The sequence below is a fragment of the Macaca thibetana genome, chromosome 10 (genome assembly GCF_024542745.1).
Source record: "Macaca thibetana thibetana isolate TM-01 chromosome 10, ASM2454274v1, whole genome shotgun sequence".
In the NCBI taxonomy this organism is placed as follows: domain Eukaryota; kingdom Metazoa; phylum Chordata; class Mammalia; order Primates; family Cercopithecidae; genus Macaca; species Macaca thibetana.
In genome coordinates, this window is record NC_065587.1 from 28,712,993 (window position 1) to 28,726,659 (window position 13,667).

The window sequence follows — 13,667 nt, forward strand, 5'->3', positions numbered from 1 at the left end:
CCTAGTTTCGGCTCCAGAGGATCCCCAGGAACCCAAGCCCGATACCCTTGCCTGGTTTGCCTTTGCTTTGTTCGGCAAGGTGGGTGCACTCTGCACTCCTAGCCGCTGGCACTGCAGCCTCAGACCCACATCTGTAGGCTCAAGGGCTTGTGAGCCCCTCTGCAGCAGGCTCAGGCTCTTTCCTGGGAGGGACATGAGAAACTGGGGGTAGTGGGGAGAGATCCCAGTGGGGAACCTCTGCCTGTGGCCAAAAAGATGGTTTTCAAAAATATTCACCCTTAAAAAATAGATATTTGGGTCGTTATTGCTTGAGCTGGGTGGCCCTGCGGGCCAGGGACTTACCCATTGTTACTCCTCCAGCTGGGCCAAGCTGCCTTCAAGGCTCCAGGCCCCCTTGGTCAGGATGCTGCTGTGCTTCTCCCGTGGTCACCACAGGCTAGGAAAAGGTGTGTGGGGCTGTGGCCCTGGCCGGCCTAGGCAGGAACCCTTAGGACACAAGGCCCAGGGCCCCAGCCGACTCTGGTTTCATTATTAATGAAATTAGAGAAAGTACATGAGCTGAGGACATGTCCACCACGAGGTGTGATGAAGCAGGGATTAGGGTGAGCTGCAGCCAGGCTCCTGAGCTGGCCTAAGCTTGTCCACTATCCAGACGGGAGCCACGTGCAGGGAGAAGAAGCACCTTTCACTCTGCCCTGGCCAACACTGGGTGTCCCCCGTGAGATGCCCAGGGCCATACCCCCTAGCTGACTGTCATTCCAATCCCTCCAGAAACTAGACTAAGCCAGTGGGGCCTCGGATGAAGAGGGCTATGCATCCAGTCAGCACAGAGCCTTCGGCTGCATCCCGTTCTCGCTGCGCTCTTGTGTTGTTCAGGGCCGGTCACAGGACTCCCCTGAGTGGCAGATCCCCCCCATCTACACTGGTTACTAGGGACCCCCAAGTTAGCAAGGCCCCCAGCACTCTCAGCCTCCACCATGGAGTCTGTTCTAGATAGTGGAAAATTGTTTTTCAGTTATTGGATTATACAAATCCCTTAAAACAATAGTAATCTGTGTCTTAAAACCCAGAGCTGTTCTCATGTGTGTGCATCGAGCAGAGCTAATGCGCTCAGGAAATTAATTACCCGCTGGCCTGGGCAAGCCTAGCAGATGCAGGTTGAGGGGATGTGGGGTGGGAAGCAGCTCTGCCCTGAAGCTCTTGGAACAGTTCAGGCAGGGCATCATTGTGAGCATCCAGCCTGATCACGAGGCAGAGCAGGAGGTGCATAAACTGGGAGGGACACGGTCCTGGGGCTGAATCCTGGCTCCGTCATCACAGGGCGCTCAGGCAGCAATGCCCACCCTGGGCCACACTTGGGATTGGACACTGTGCATGGGACCTTGCCCTGCCTGCTTGGACCTTATGCCGCCTGGTCCTCCATCACCCCTGCCGCAGGGCACTGTGCATAGCTCTGTGCTCTCCATGGCCCCCCAACAGCCCCCTCAGTCCTGCCTTTGTTGACTGTCCCCACTGCTCCCCCGCAGCCTTGATCGGATTCTGCAAGGTCCAGATCAGATCACCACCCTCCACATTCATCCCAATCTGCCCAGGCCCTGCTCCCAATGTCTAGGTCCCCTTCTCTCCTGCAAAGTTGGTCTTTGGGACAGAGGAGGCCCCCGCGCCTGGCTTCTCTGCACCTAGAAAACTGCTTCCTAGGGAAGGCTCAGGGCGAGTCACAGAGAGCATGTGGCCAGCATTCGTAGGCACGGGGGAAGCCAGCCTGAGGCCAGCCCTGGCTACACAGGTCCTCCAGGGGCTGCTTGATGCCATCCCCAGCTGACCTGGGGGAGGAAGGGATAGGACCGTCTCTGTCCCTAGACTGAGTTTGTCGGGCCCAGGGCCCACACATACTGTGTGAACGAGGACTGCTTCCTGCATGGATGTCAGAGGCCTTGTTCTCGGATAGAGAACATCAGAGGGCCCCCAGCTTGTGGTCTCATGTTAGCCAATCCAAGGTTGCTCTCTATGGAGTAGGATTCTCTAAAATCTGCCAAGGAAGAGTGGGAGGGAGGCAGGCAAGTGAGGAGCCGCTCTGGCAAATTCCCTTTCTCCAGCGGCGTAAACACGAACAGACACAAACCATGCGGCCACAGGGTCAGAGCTGGGAGTCACTGGGGAAGCACAGTGGGGGACGGAAAGGCAAGGACACTGTCAGGTTCTTCAGTAAGATGGCAGAAGCGGATCAATCCTGCCATACCCCAGTGACTGAGCCTGGCTGGCAGACTCTTCCCGCCACGCTTGGGAGTCACTGGCTGTGGTGCGCTGGTCTAACAACTGACATGGAGGCGGGGGCTGGGGAGGAGTAGAACTGTTTTGTAGCATTTGCCAATTCCAGGGTTGTGATTACTCCCACCTGGCTGATTTGAAGCCACAAATATAATGTCAAACAGCTCACAAATGTCCTGAAAATTGAAAAATTAGCTCTTGTGAGCCAGTATGAGCCAGCTCTAGCCCCTCACTGCCCTGGCATGCACAAAAGGAGGCTCTGCCACCACGAGCCCTGAGTCTCAGTACTCTCCTCTGCAGGGGGCAGCCCTGCCCGGCACGGTGCCGAAGAGCGCTTGCTTGCTCTCCTCCCTCCTCCCTCAAGGCTTATCAGCACTAGAGCAAGAGACTGACCCCTACCTTCCCAAAAAGGAGGGCCTGGCAGAGCCCACTCAGGATGACACGCTGTGGCAGGAGCACTAGTCTGAGAGGTCTGAGGAACACCATGGACAACCCCATGGAAGTTCTGCCAAGGCTCCTGACAACATCATCATGGTGGAGGAGACGGAGCGATGGGGCTGGCATCCTGGCTGCTGCCCTGCTGTGTTCAGTGAGAGCTTATGCCCTGGGAATGGCCTCTAGTGACACAGCAGGAGGTGACCATCATGGAGGGGTGGCTGATGCACTGAACGACAGAGCCACCAGGTTCATGACAACAAGCAGCTGGGGGCCAAAGGAAAAGGCCCTGCAGGCAGAGCAGGTGTGGGGGCAGCCCAAGCAGCAGGGGCTTGAGCCCAGGGCCCTGCCTCCTCCTGCCTTGCGGCTGACCTCTGACCAAGGACCTACCCAGGGCAAGGAGCCTCTGTACAAGGCAGGCTAAGAAATGGCCCCGCCCTTGGAAGCTCCCAGTGTGACAAGAAAGGAGAAGCTGCTGTTGACAGGGGCCTTGTGGCTGCATCCTCCCTTGGAGCAGAGGAAGGAAGGAGCTAACCCAAGGACGGATGTGCTAGCAAGGGCCTCAATTTAGGTGCCAGGACATGCTGCCTTTTCCACCCCTCCCTGCTCATCCCTCTCCCATCTTGGGCTTGAGCCAGCACCCCATGGGCTCATGCAAAAAGCCCGGGACCGTAGGCAAGCAGATAGCCAGCATTCGCTGAGCACCGGCCACAGGCTCAGAGTGGCCCAAGGCTGACTGAGGTGGCCGCAGCCCCAGTTAAGGCTGAGTGCTGGGCAATGAGGCAAGAGAACTTGGATGTGGGGAGCCGGTGCTGAAGGGATGGCAGGGGCTGTTCACAAGTGTTGGTGGGGCCTCTAGGCCACGGGTGGCCCAGCTATACGTGTGTGCCCAGCCCTCTTGAGGCTGGCCCTGCCGCTCCAGTGCTCAGGAAGGATAACAGGCCATAGAGGGGAAGCCAGGCCAAGCTTAGAGAGGGATACGGGCTGGGGATATCATGTGGCCAGCTGAGCCCTGCTCCCAATTCCACGCCTGCCAAGCGAGGTGCCATCAGGGTGCTGCTGTGGGCTTGGTCCTCTGTGTCTCCCACCCCTGTGGAGCCTGTCAAGCTGCACTGCCATGGGGGCCGTCCAGTCCTCGGGAGCCCAGTGTGCCAGCCTGGCCCTGCTTCTGGATCTGGTCAGGAGGCTCTGCTGTTCCAGGGTCATTATAACTTAAGGATGCTGCAGACAAACTGCATGTGGCCCTGGCACATTGCAAGATCAGAGGGAGCTGCTTGGGAGACCTGTGTGTGTCGGGAAAAGGGCGGCAGGCCTTCTGGCTTGGAGCTATGCCCTTGACCAGGTCAGGAATAAGAGGCAGAGTGAGACCATGTTCTGCTAGGGCTCCCTGTGATCCTGGCACTGACTAGGCCAGGAGACAAAGAGAGGAGGGGAGTGTCAACCTTGACAGCCACTCACTTCTCCCAAGCCCAGGTGTCACTGTCCTCCACTCTCCTGAGGGGACGCTGGCTACACAGCAGCTCCCAGGGTGGAACCCAGTCTATAGCCCCAAGGCCCTTGCTGGAGCACCCCAGCACCCACAGGATGTAGGAGCAGTAGGGTGAAGAGGGGGCCGCTGGAATTCCCAGGGGCCAGTGCCAGGACCTTCCCTGAAGAGCCAGTGTCTCAGCCCTAGGGTATGTGAAGGAGCCTCTCTGAGGCTCAGTGTCCTCATCTGCAAAGCCGGCTGGTTAAGGACACTAAAGAATGTGTAGGCCGGGCGCGGTGGCTCAAGCCTGTAATCCCAGCACTTTGGGAGGCCGAGACGGGCGGATCACGAGGCCAGGAGATCGAGAGACGATCCCGGCTAACACGGTGAAACCCCGTCTCTACTAAAAAATACAAAAAAACTAGCCGGGCGAGGTGGCGGGCGCCTGTAGTCCCAGCTACTCGGGAGGCTGAGGCAGGAGAACGGCGTAAACCCGGGAGGCGGAGCTTGCAGTGAGCTGAGATCCGGCCACTGCACTCCAGCCTGGGTGACAGAGCAAGACTCCGTCTCAAAAAAAAAAAAAAAAAAAAAAAAAAAAAAGAATGTGCAAGGTCCCTTCTCAATCTAAGCCCTGGTATGCTGGGCAGAGGGGATCATCCGTGTCTGGCTATTGGCCATTTGTAATTCCCTCTTTGGACAAATATAACCAGCTCTGTCATCAATAGGTGGAAGCCTGTCTTACTGGAAACACCTTGTTTCACCCACAACACACCATTTTATGGTACAAATGTTTAAACTCCATTTTTAAAGCACTAAAACAAGCTCCCTTTTTGGGGTGAATGATAAACCGCAGTGCTAGGGTGGCAGGAACATGCTGTGTTCACAGGACGGCCTTGGGCAGCCCCTCCTCAGGGCACTGCACACACTCCTGTTACGGAACAGCAGTGGGTCTCCTCGGGAAGGGCTGAGTGTCCCAGCTGCTCTGCACCCAGAAGCCAGGGCCTTGGAGCTCCAGCTTTTTCCAAGCCTACCGCCTTCTGCCCGCTCCACAAAGTCTGCAGAGCACCCACTGTGTGCCAGGCCCTCCGCTCATAGCACCAGCTGTGCCAGGTGGGTGTGGACCTGCCCTCATGGTGTGCTAGGGGTACTGACCTGCCCTGGAGTGGGGAGGGGTTCCGCAGGAAGCCAATAGCCCAGGATGAGGGACCACTATCAGGGCTGGGCAGAGGCCACCTGCCTGGAGGCTGGCTGCTCAAGCACTTGCCACCTGCAGAACTTGCCCCACAAAAGGCATGTTCTTAGGTCCCCCGTTCCCTGGGTACGCTCACTGATAACATGTTGACCAGCTGTCTCTCAGATAAGTGGCAGAGACACCAGGCCTCCCACGGTGCACCTTGCTGTGACCCAGCCTGCCTATGGGGCTCAAGTGACTACCGTGGGTCCCGGATGAAAGCACAATGGGGACACTGCTGGGAACTGCTGCCTGCCAGCTCTAGAAAGACAGGGCAGGTGTCCCTGGCAGCACGAGGCTTTGTGGAAATGAAGCTATGGCTGGGCTGGTGTGGCTGCCTCCTGCTTGTCCCCCAGTTCCCTGTGCTGCTGGGAGAGTTGCGCTAACCCTCATGCCCAGCCCCCGCCTGAGCCTTGCGCCCGCACAGCAGGTCCATCACAGGTGCACAACAGACCCGCCGCAGGGCTGGGAGTGCTGACAGCTCCGTCGGGAAATGGGCAGTGAGCTCCCTGTGGGTTTCCACATGAGAACATTTGACACTTTACAACCAGACCTTTTAATCTCGCCTTCTGAAGGATCCCACAGCATTAGGCGGCCGGCAAAGCCCATCAGCTGATCCGCAAGGGCAGAGGTTGGGCAGCAAGTGCCCACCTACCCCCTCAGGTGCCTCCAGTGGGGCTGAGTGAAGACTCAGGCTCTGCTGGCCACAGCCACCTGGGTCTGCCCCTCAGCGTGGGCTGGTAGGTGCCAGCTTCTCCTCTTTGCCTTTCCCTCCTAGGGCAGGAGAGTGACTGTCTTTGCTGACTGACCCTTGTGTGAATGTACTAAAGAGGAGGGGCAGAGCCTCTGCCGTGGCTCTGGCTAAGTGGGAGGCCCATGGTGGGTCCTGTGTGTGACACATGGCCTCTCAGGAACTGTCCTCGTGGACTTGAGGGCTGGGGGCCCACAGCGCCGGCCGTGTGCCTGAGCCTTGGTGCCTCGATCTGTGACAAAACTAACAGGCACTGCTGCCCCATGGGATCGTTCAGGGGACAGGTGCACCAGAAAAACCCTCTTGCATTGCTGCGCTGTGTTCAGGCCTCCCCTGCTGCCTGAGGAAGCCCCAGCTGAGTGTTGGGCTTGGGGGCACCGGGGGGTGCCTGCCACACCTGCAGGGCTCGGCCCTGGTCAGGACAACGGTCCACCAACTCCTTCGGATGAGGGTGGGAGCTGTGGCCATGGAGGGGCGCGGCTCCCTGTATGGCTTGCTGCCATACTCCACAGACACCCTGAAATCTGCCTTCCCCGCTCTGAGGTGCTGCCCTGCACTCACTGCAGCCCTCACACCTGGGAGCCCAGAGACACTGATGTTCTCCTTGGCAACGTGCTGACGCAGAAGCCAGCGGGTGGGCTGGGGGGCTGTGGCTCCTTCGCCAGGCGTGGGGGTGGGGAGGCACTGCCAGCATCAGGGAAGATGAGGCCTTGGGAGCTGAGCACATGGAGAAGCAGAGCCATGGAGAAGCCATGTCCAGAGCCCTGGCACTGGGCCCCAAGGTTCATTCGGCTTTTGTGAAAACGAGCATGGCCTGTTCTTGGCTGCCTTGCCTTTGACAGGGCCCAGGGAGGACAGTTCAGCACATTCCAAAAGGAGACGGCAGAGTGGCAGCCCTGTGCCAGCCCCTATGCCAGCACTGGCCCTGGCCCTGGCGCGGCTGGAGGCGGGCTGTCCTCACTGCCGGCACCATTCTGGGGGCCAGTCCACCTCCAGGGCCAGCCCAGCCAGTGGGAGGAATCGCGGGAGGGGATTGTCTTTCCTCGGCAGCCTGTTTGTTTTCCATCTCCACATATTACTGGTAGAGCATGAAAGGTCAGAATCATTTGGAATCCAGTGAATTTCCAGCCTTGCTTGGGTTTCTCATCAAGAATTTCCTTTTCTGGTGAACAACCACTTCCCCAGGCCTGCAGAAACCAGGCTGATGATGGTGGGTGTGCCAGCCTGGCTGCCAGCCCCTCCCTTTAGAAAATGCCCTGAATGCCTGGAACCTCACAGGGATCCCTGAGGCCAGGCCAGTGGCTGCTGTCCCTGCTCATGGCTGCCCACCGTGGCTCTCCCCAGGGACAGCCCTGGGAGAGGGAAGACTAGAGATGCGAGGGCCCACAGCGGCCCCCAGCCCATCCAGGGCCTGCCCTGAGGAGCTCACTCACACATTACTAGATAGAGGGGTATACAGGTGCCAGGCTAGGTTAGAAAAGGCCTCCCAAGAGGCGCCACTTGGGATGAGACCTGAAGGATAAGGGCAGGGGGGTGAGAGGCAGGTATCAGGATCGTTACAAGCTTAAGGCTGGACAGAGCAATACTGCTGGAGCAAAACATGTTGACCACGGCTGGAGCAGAAGGAGAGAAGAGAGAGGCAGCAAGGTGGGAGGCACAGGCCAGGCAGAGCTGAGAGGGCTGTGGGAAGGCAAAGGCCTAGCCTTGGGCCCATCTGTGAAGACACCTGGGTCATCTCCTCACTGACAAGTTCAGAAAGCAAAGGTAACAGCCGAAGCCCTCCATGAAACACTGGACCAACTCAAGGCCCAGGTATCCTGCCTCCTGGGTCCAGCACACCTGCGGGCACAGCCGGTCAAAGGATGCAACTGGGAGCCAGGCCTGGTGTCTGGGGAATTTGCCATGCCTGCCACTGAGTTGATGGATGAGGCCAGTGGTGCAAGCCCGTGTGACTGGCAGCTGCAGGGTGGCTGGCAGACCCACCATGGCACTGTCCCAGGGGTCCAGCCTGAGCACCTCATTTTGCCTTGCAGCTTCTCAGCCCCAAGGCCTCTGCCCATGGCCATGCCTCATCAAGGGAGCCTGACCTCACTCATCTGCTGGGATGTCCCCTCTGCCCAGAACCACACATGGGGCTGAACTGGGGGCAACCATAGGGTAAGGGGCAGAACCCTGGAGAGCACACAGATACACACTGGGAGCAGGGTGGATGCAGCCGCCTGTGTACACACCTGCCTGCCCATCCATCATTCGTTTCCCCCAGGCATGCCATCAACACGTAGGCACAGTTCCAGGGAGAGCCCTGAAGCGAGGAGTGGAGGGAGGCAAGCCTGCCTCCCCAGCTGCCTGATGAAAGCCGAAGATCCTCTCTCAGAACACTCAGGCTCCTAGCACCATGGCCACAGCCTGGAGCTGTCCAGTTTCCCTGGCTGGGGCACAGGGCCAAAGCTAGAACCATTGTTGCTCTCGGCTGAACCCAAAGAATAAAGCTTGCCTTAGGACTGGGTGAAGCAAGGAGTGACCTCAGAGGCCAGTGCTCCCAAGTGGGAGGCTGGGCCCTTGTCTCCCAGTATCACCCTCCGCTAGCCCCAGGGCACCCACAACTTCATGACTCCTTGTTTGCCCCCACTATCCCATCCTCAGGGTCAAAGGCCTCTCTCTTAAGGAGAGACTTGAAATCTGTGCTCAGGGCGTCCTGCTGGGCAAGACAGCCCCTCCCTTGTCTGCCACAGCCTCTACCACTGCCACTCCTGGCTGTGGCCCCCTTCGTGTGCTAGACCTTCTGTATTGGCTGGGCCTGAGCACACTGCTCCACTGCTTCACCTGGCTCCCCACTCTCTCCAGCAACTCCACTCTCAAGCCCCCAGTGCTTGGCACTGGGCCCAGGTCTCCCTCGGGCTGTGCCCATGCCACTGTGAAAGAATCCCAACACCTGCTTTCACGTCGTCCCCTTTCTACCAGGACCTGGCTTATCCCTTCTAAAGAGCTCTTAACCCCATCTCTGCCAGACTCTCAGGCTCAAGATGGGGTTGCGGGGCTGGCTGCTGTTCCTGGACCTACATGCTGGTAGGAGACTGGTGCTGGCAGGAGCTTCATGGATTTGCCAAACTATCACACGGACTGACCACGGATGCCCGGCGGAGCCTCACACTCTCTTGCCCTGTGGCCTCCACACCCTGAGTACTTCAGGCATGGGACATGACACCTGCACTCCACACCCTGTTCCCTCTGCCCCCACCTTGCTGGAGCCGCCTCAGTTATCGTGCAGCAGGGCCAGGCCTGCGCCTGGTTCCCTTTCTGGCTGCGGACTGTCCTGGACCTCGCGAGTCCTCTTGCTTCCAAGAACCCGTGACAGCAGGAACAAGCAGAGGAAAACCCCCGGCCCCACTTACTGTCTGGTTATCCTCGTAGAGTTTCAGGTCGTAGCCGCTGAGCTCCACACAGAAGATGATGGCTGTGACGCCCTCGAAGCAGTGGATCCACTTTTTGCGCTCTGACCTCTGCCCCCCCACGTCCACCATCTTGAAGGTGAGCTCCTTGAAGGTGAACTTGTTCTCCACGATGCCCGTGGTCATGTCCCGGGAGCGCAGGATGTCCTCGACAGTAGGGATGTAGTCAGCTGCGGCAATGCGCTCCAGGTCGTTCAGGTAGTAGGCCGCGTTGTCCTCCAGGTGATACTCGCTGGAGCGGCTGAAGCAGGCCTGTGCCCCTGGGTCGGCCCAGAGCCGCCGCATGACGCCCAGCAGCTCGGGTGTGATCTCGCCCTTGCTCTCAGCGGGGCCTGTCAGCGCGAAGAGCTGCACAGCGTCGTAGGCGCGGTCGGGGTTGTGGAAATCGATTCTGAGGGCGGCCAGGGCCCGGATGATGCGGGTCAGCGAGTCGATGGCGTTGTAGATGATGAGGGGCTTGTACTCCTTGCAGGCCTCCAGGTTGAAGCCGCCGCTGTGGATGATCTTCATCTGTTTGACGATGGTGCTCTTGCCTGAGTTGCTGGTGCCCAGCAGGAGCAGCTTGATCTCGCGGCGCTGCCGTTGGCTCTCTGAGCGCAGGTGGCGGTCAATTCTCCGGGACCGCCGGGCTGCTTCTTTTTCCTCTGAGCTTTGCCGACATCCCATGGTCTGGCAGCAGCGGGCCCAGACAAGGAGCAAGGGACGGGGCGCCTCTCCCTCTTACCACAGGGGACGCTGAGACCAGGCAGACGAGAGCCCAGCTGCCCTGGAGGCACTCAGTGCCAGCAGGGGGGTGAGGCCGAGCCACACTGCAGCCCCTGCCCCAGCGCCTCTTCTCCAGCCGGCATGGCGCTCTGTGCAGCGGGCGGCGGCCGCCCCTCCCCACTAGTGACACTCCACCTCCCTAGTCAGCAAAGTGGCCTGATTTGCCGTAGTCATTCCCTGTCCTCAGCGACGGTGGGAAGCCGTCCGCTTGTGTCTGCCTCGGCTGCTGCCGTCTGGTTGCTGGTTGCTGTGGCGATGTTGCTGAGTGGTTGGAGGGTTGGAGGGCTGGTCACTGCTGTGCTCCCTGCAGCCCCCCGCCTCCGGCTCCCACTGTGCATCCAGCCCTTCACCTGCCAAACACAGAGAAGAGTGTGAGCCTCCTCCCTGTGGCCCCACCTCAGGCTGGACAGTGAAAGGGAGCTCTTCTGAAAGCCGAGCAGCAGAGACTGGCCTCGGAAAATGAGCCGGCAACAATCCATCTGACCCCCTCTCCTCCATGGGGCACTGCAGGGTCCACACCACAGTGTAACACGTGTGTCTGCTGCTGCCTGGACAGTCTGCCTGAAGCCAGGTGCATGAGGGAGAGGAGGGTGTGTGCGAGGCCTCTGCCCACCCAGCCCCCATGCTGGACTCCCTTCTACCGCATCCAGTTAGGATTCAATAAGGTCACCCTGCTGTGATGCCCCCTGGCGCCCTTCTCCCAGAGAGCATTGATAGAGCTCAGCTTTGCCCTGTTTTACACGGGTGGCCAGGCCTCGGCCCAGCCCTGGGATAATTGAACACCTCTCTGACTCTCACTACCCCCGCAGGAGCTGGGTCACTGCTAATCACAGGGAGGAAAAGCACCAGGAGGGAGGCCTGGCCCCTGCCTTCCCTTGAGGGCACTCTGCTGGGCCAGCCCAGGAGCCAGCAGATAGGCAGGGACCAGAGCAAGGTGGAGGCTTCAGGCTGCGGGAGCACCGTGAGGTGCCTAAGCACAGTGGGCAGGGGCGGCCTCACTCCCGCAGAAGGAGGTAGAGGGGTGCTTGGGCTGAGACCAGGGAGTTGGGGACTGCACGTGGTGCTGTGGTGAAATCCACCTGGGAGAGCAGGAGCTGTCACAGTAGCTCCCAAGGGAAGAATCTTTCACCAACCCCGCGAGTCAGGGCCTCCCCATCCACCTTTCCTGCCAGCAGGGAGGGGCACACCCTAGGATGCCCCTGTGACTTTGTTGGGTGTTTGGACCAGGCCTCCCCACATGAAGGGCAGCTCAAAGTTCGGGCTTCTGCCCCTGGCTGTGAGCCCAGGGTGGCACCAGGCCCCACCCAGCTTGCACGCACCCCTCTTGCTCCTTCCCTGACCTCTGTCCCTTTCCGGAGACCCACGTAGCCTCCCCATCCTGCCACAGGTAGCATTAGCCCCTCTAATACCCCCCATCAACTCTGTGACTGGCCCTGGGGTGGGAAGGCCCAAGGCAGACAGACCCCAACAGCCAAGGCCCCACCCCCAACTCCTGCGTGTGACCAGCATCTGAAACTCAACCTGCTAAAACCTTAGCAAATGGCACTTCATCCTCCCAGCAGCCATCCGTGCCCCTCACTGTACCTTGCCCCTCACAGACCTTGACCACTAGTTCTGGCGATCCTGCTCTGAAGCAGGCCCCTGGTGGGCTATCCTCTCCCTGGGCAGAGGTTCTGATCTCTCCTGACAGTGGCGGTGGCCTCTCACACCTGCTCCCTAGCCCTGCCAGCCTCTGACAGCCAGAGGCTCTAATGCCACCTCTTTCCCTTGATCAAACCCTGATGTTACCCCCATCACTCTCAGGGTGGTCTCATCCTTCATGCCTCGATTGCCTCTCCCAGGTTGTGTGGCCTCTGGCGACTTACTCCCATCTCAGAGCCTGTCCCTCACTGGCCACAGGTATCTGTGAAGAGTAAAGCGTCCAGCACAAGCCTGGTCCTCAGAAAGTGACAGCCAGTAGCAGTCACTGCCCTGCTGTGCTTGTTGCTGTGAGCATCACCTTGCCCCCGTCATCCTCCTCCATAGCAGCCCTCAGCTAATGTGTGACCTACGTGACCTCATGTGCTGCCGTCGCCCCTACACCCAGCCAGAGTGAGGGTGAGGAGGGCCCGTCCTGGCCTCATTCCCCACTGGGAACAGGGCAGTGCCCGGTGCATAGTGGGTGTTCAGTAAGCACTGGTTGGTGGAAGGAGGGAAGGAATCACTGGAGAGGCGGAGGAACTTTCCCGCTTCACCGGGCAGCCATCGATGAGAGGTGCACCAGGGAACGCCCTAGAAACATCTTTGCCAAGAGAGCAGTGATTAAACAGTCACTCAGCCCAATCCCAATGACGCTGAAAATTACATCTGAGAATGGAAGCCCCGAGATGACCCTCCCGCTCTAGCACACAGTGGGCAGAACATCCGCTTAAAGATGACATGTAGCCCCTTAGGTGTGGAAAGGTGTCCAAAGCCCTCAGCCCACTGCCTGGGGACCCAGGGTCCTCCCTGTCAGCACCATCGTTCCAGCAGGAAGCCAACATGCTCCTTTCAGAAGGCAGTGTCCAGCCCAGTGGGAGGTGTCTTCTGTCGTCATGACTGTTCTTCTCAATTCAGCGTTTGAAAATGTGAGGTACAGCCAGGTGCCCCCTCCGTCCCCAGTGGTGGGCAGAGAAGCTGCTCTGTCCGAGGATGTGTGATTTGTGCTTTGGAATGTATGTGCTCCATGGCTCCAAGGCTCCAAGGCTGGGGAATCAGCGAGCAGGCCGGGGACACTGGGCTGGCAGCCTGGGCCCTGAAATGCTGTCGTCTGGAAGCCTGGAGCTAAGGGCTGCCCAAGCAGTCTTTGATCAGTGTGCACCAGCAATGGCAGGGCAATGTGGGGGGAAAGGGGAAACTGAGGCCAGGGAGCAATCAGGGCGTCAGGGCCACGTCTGTCATCTGCATGGGCCAGTGACGAACAGTCACAACCAAGGGGAGGTCCCCTGCTTGAGGACCCTTGTCTTTCAGATCACCTGAACCAAACAAGCAGAAGGCCCCACCCAGAACTCTCCCTGCAGCTCTGCCAGGCTCTGTTGTGTTTGGGGGTATGAGTGCTCTCTGCAGGAGTGCCACGCATGGGACAGGGCTGTGCACGGATATAAGGAGGCCTTGCGTTGGGAGCCTGGATGTGGTCCAAACCACATGACAGTATGACATAATAGGTATGACAGAATAGGTATGACAGTCCCACCTATTCTGAGGCTTGACTTCTTGGCTCTTACACAAGGCTCTGGCCGGCCCTCTCTCTGAATCTTTAAACCCGGGCTTTACTGGACATTC

The 13,667-nt window shown here is 59.1% G+C and overlaps 2 protein-coding genes across 4 annotated transcripts in view; one reads left to right on the forward strand and one right to left on the reverse strand.

The window, feature by feature from the left end:
• RSPH14 (radial spoke head 14 homolog) overlaps positions 1 to 13,667 on the forward strand; it is an 83,232-nt gene that overhangs the window by 36,641 nt on the left and 32,924 nt on the right. The gene's annotated exons all lie outside the window — the stretch shown is intronic.
• The window catches only part of GNAZ (G protein subunit alpha z), a 54,032-nt gene that overhangs the window by 19,280 nt on the left and 21,085 nt on the right, over positions 1 to 13,667 (reverse strand). For all 3 annotated transcript variants that reach the window (XM_050746253.1, XM_050746252.1, XM_050746254.1), the window contains exon 2: positions 9,546 to 10,717. In XM_050746253.1, the coding sequence (XP_050602210.1) occupies positions 9,546 to 10,268 (723 nt within the window). In that variant the 5' untranslated portion in view covers positions 10,269 to 10,717. The remainder of the gene's footprint in view (positions 1 to 9,545; positions 10,718 to 13,667) is intronic.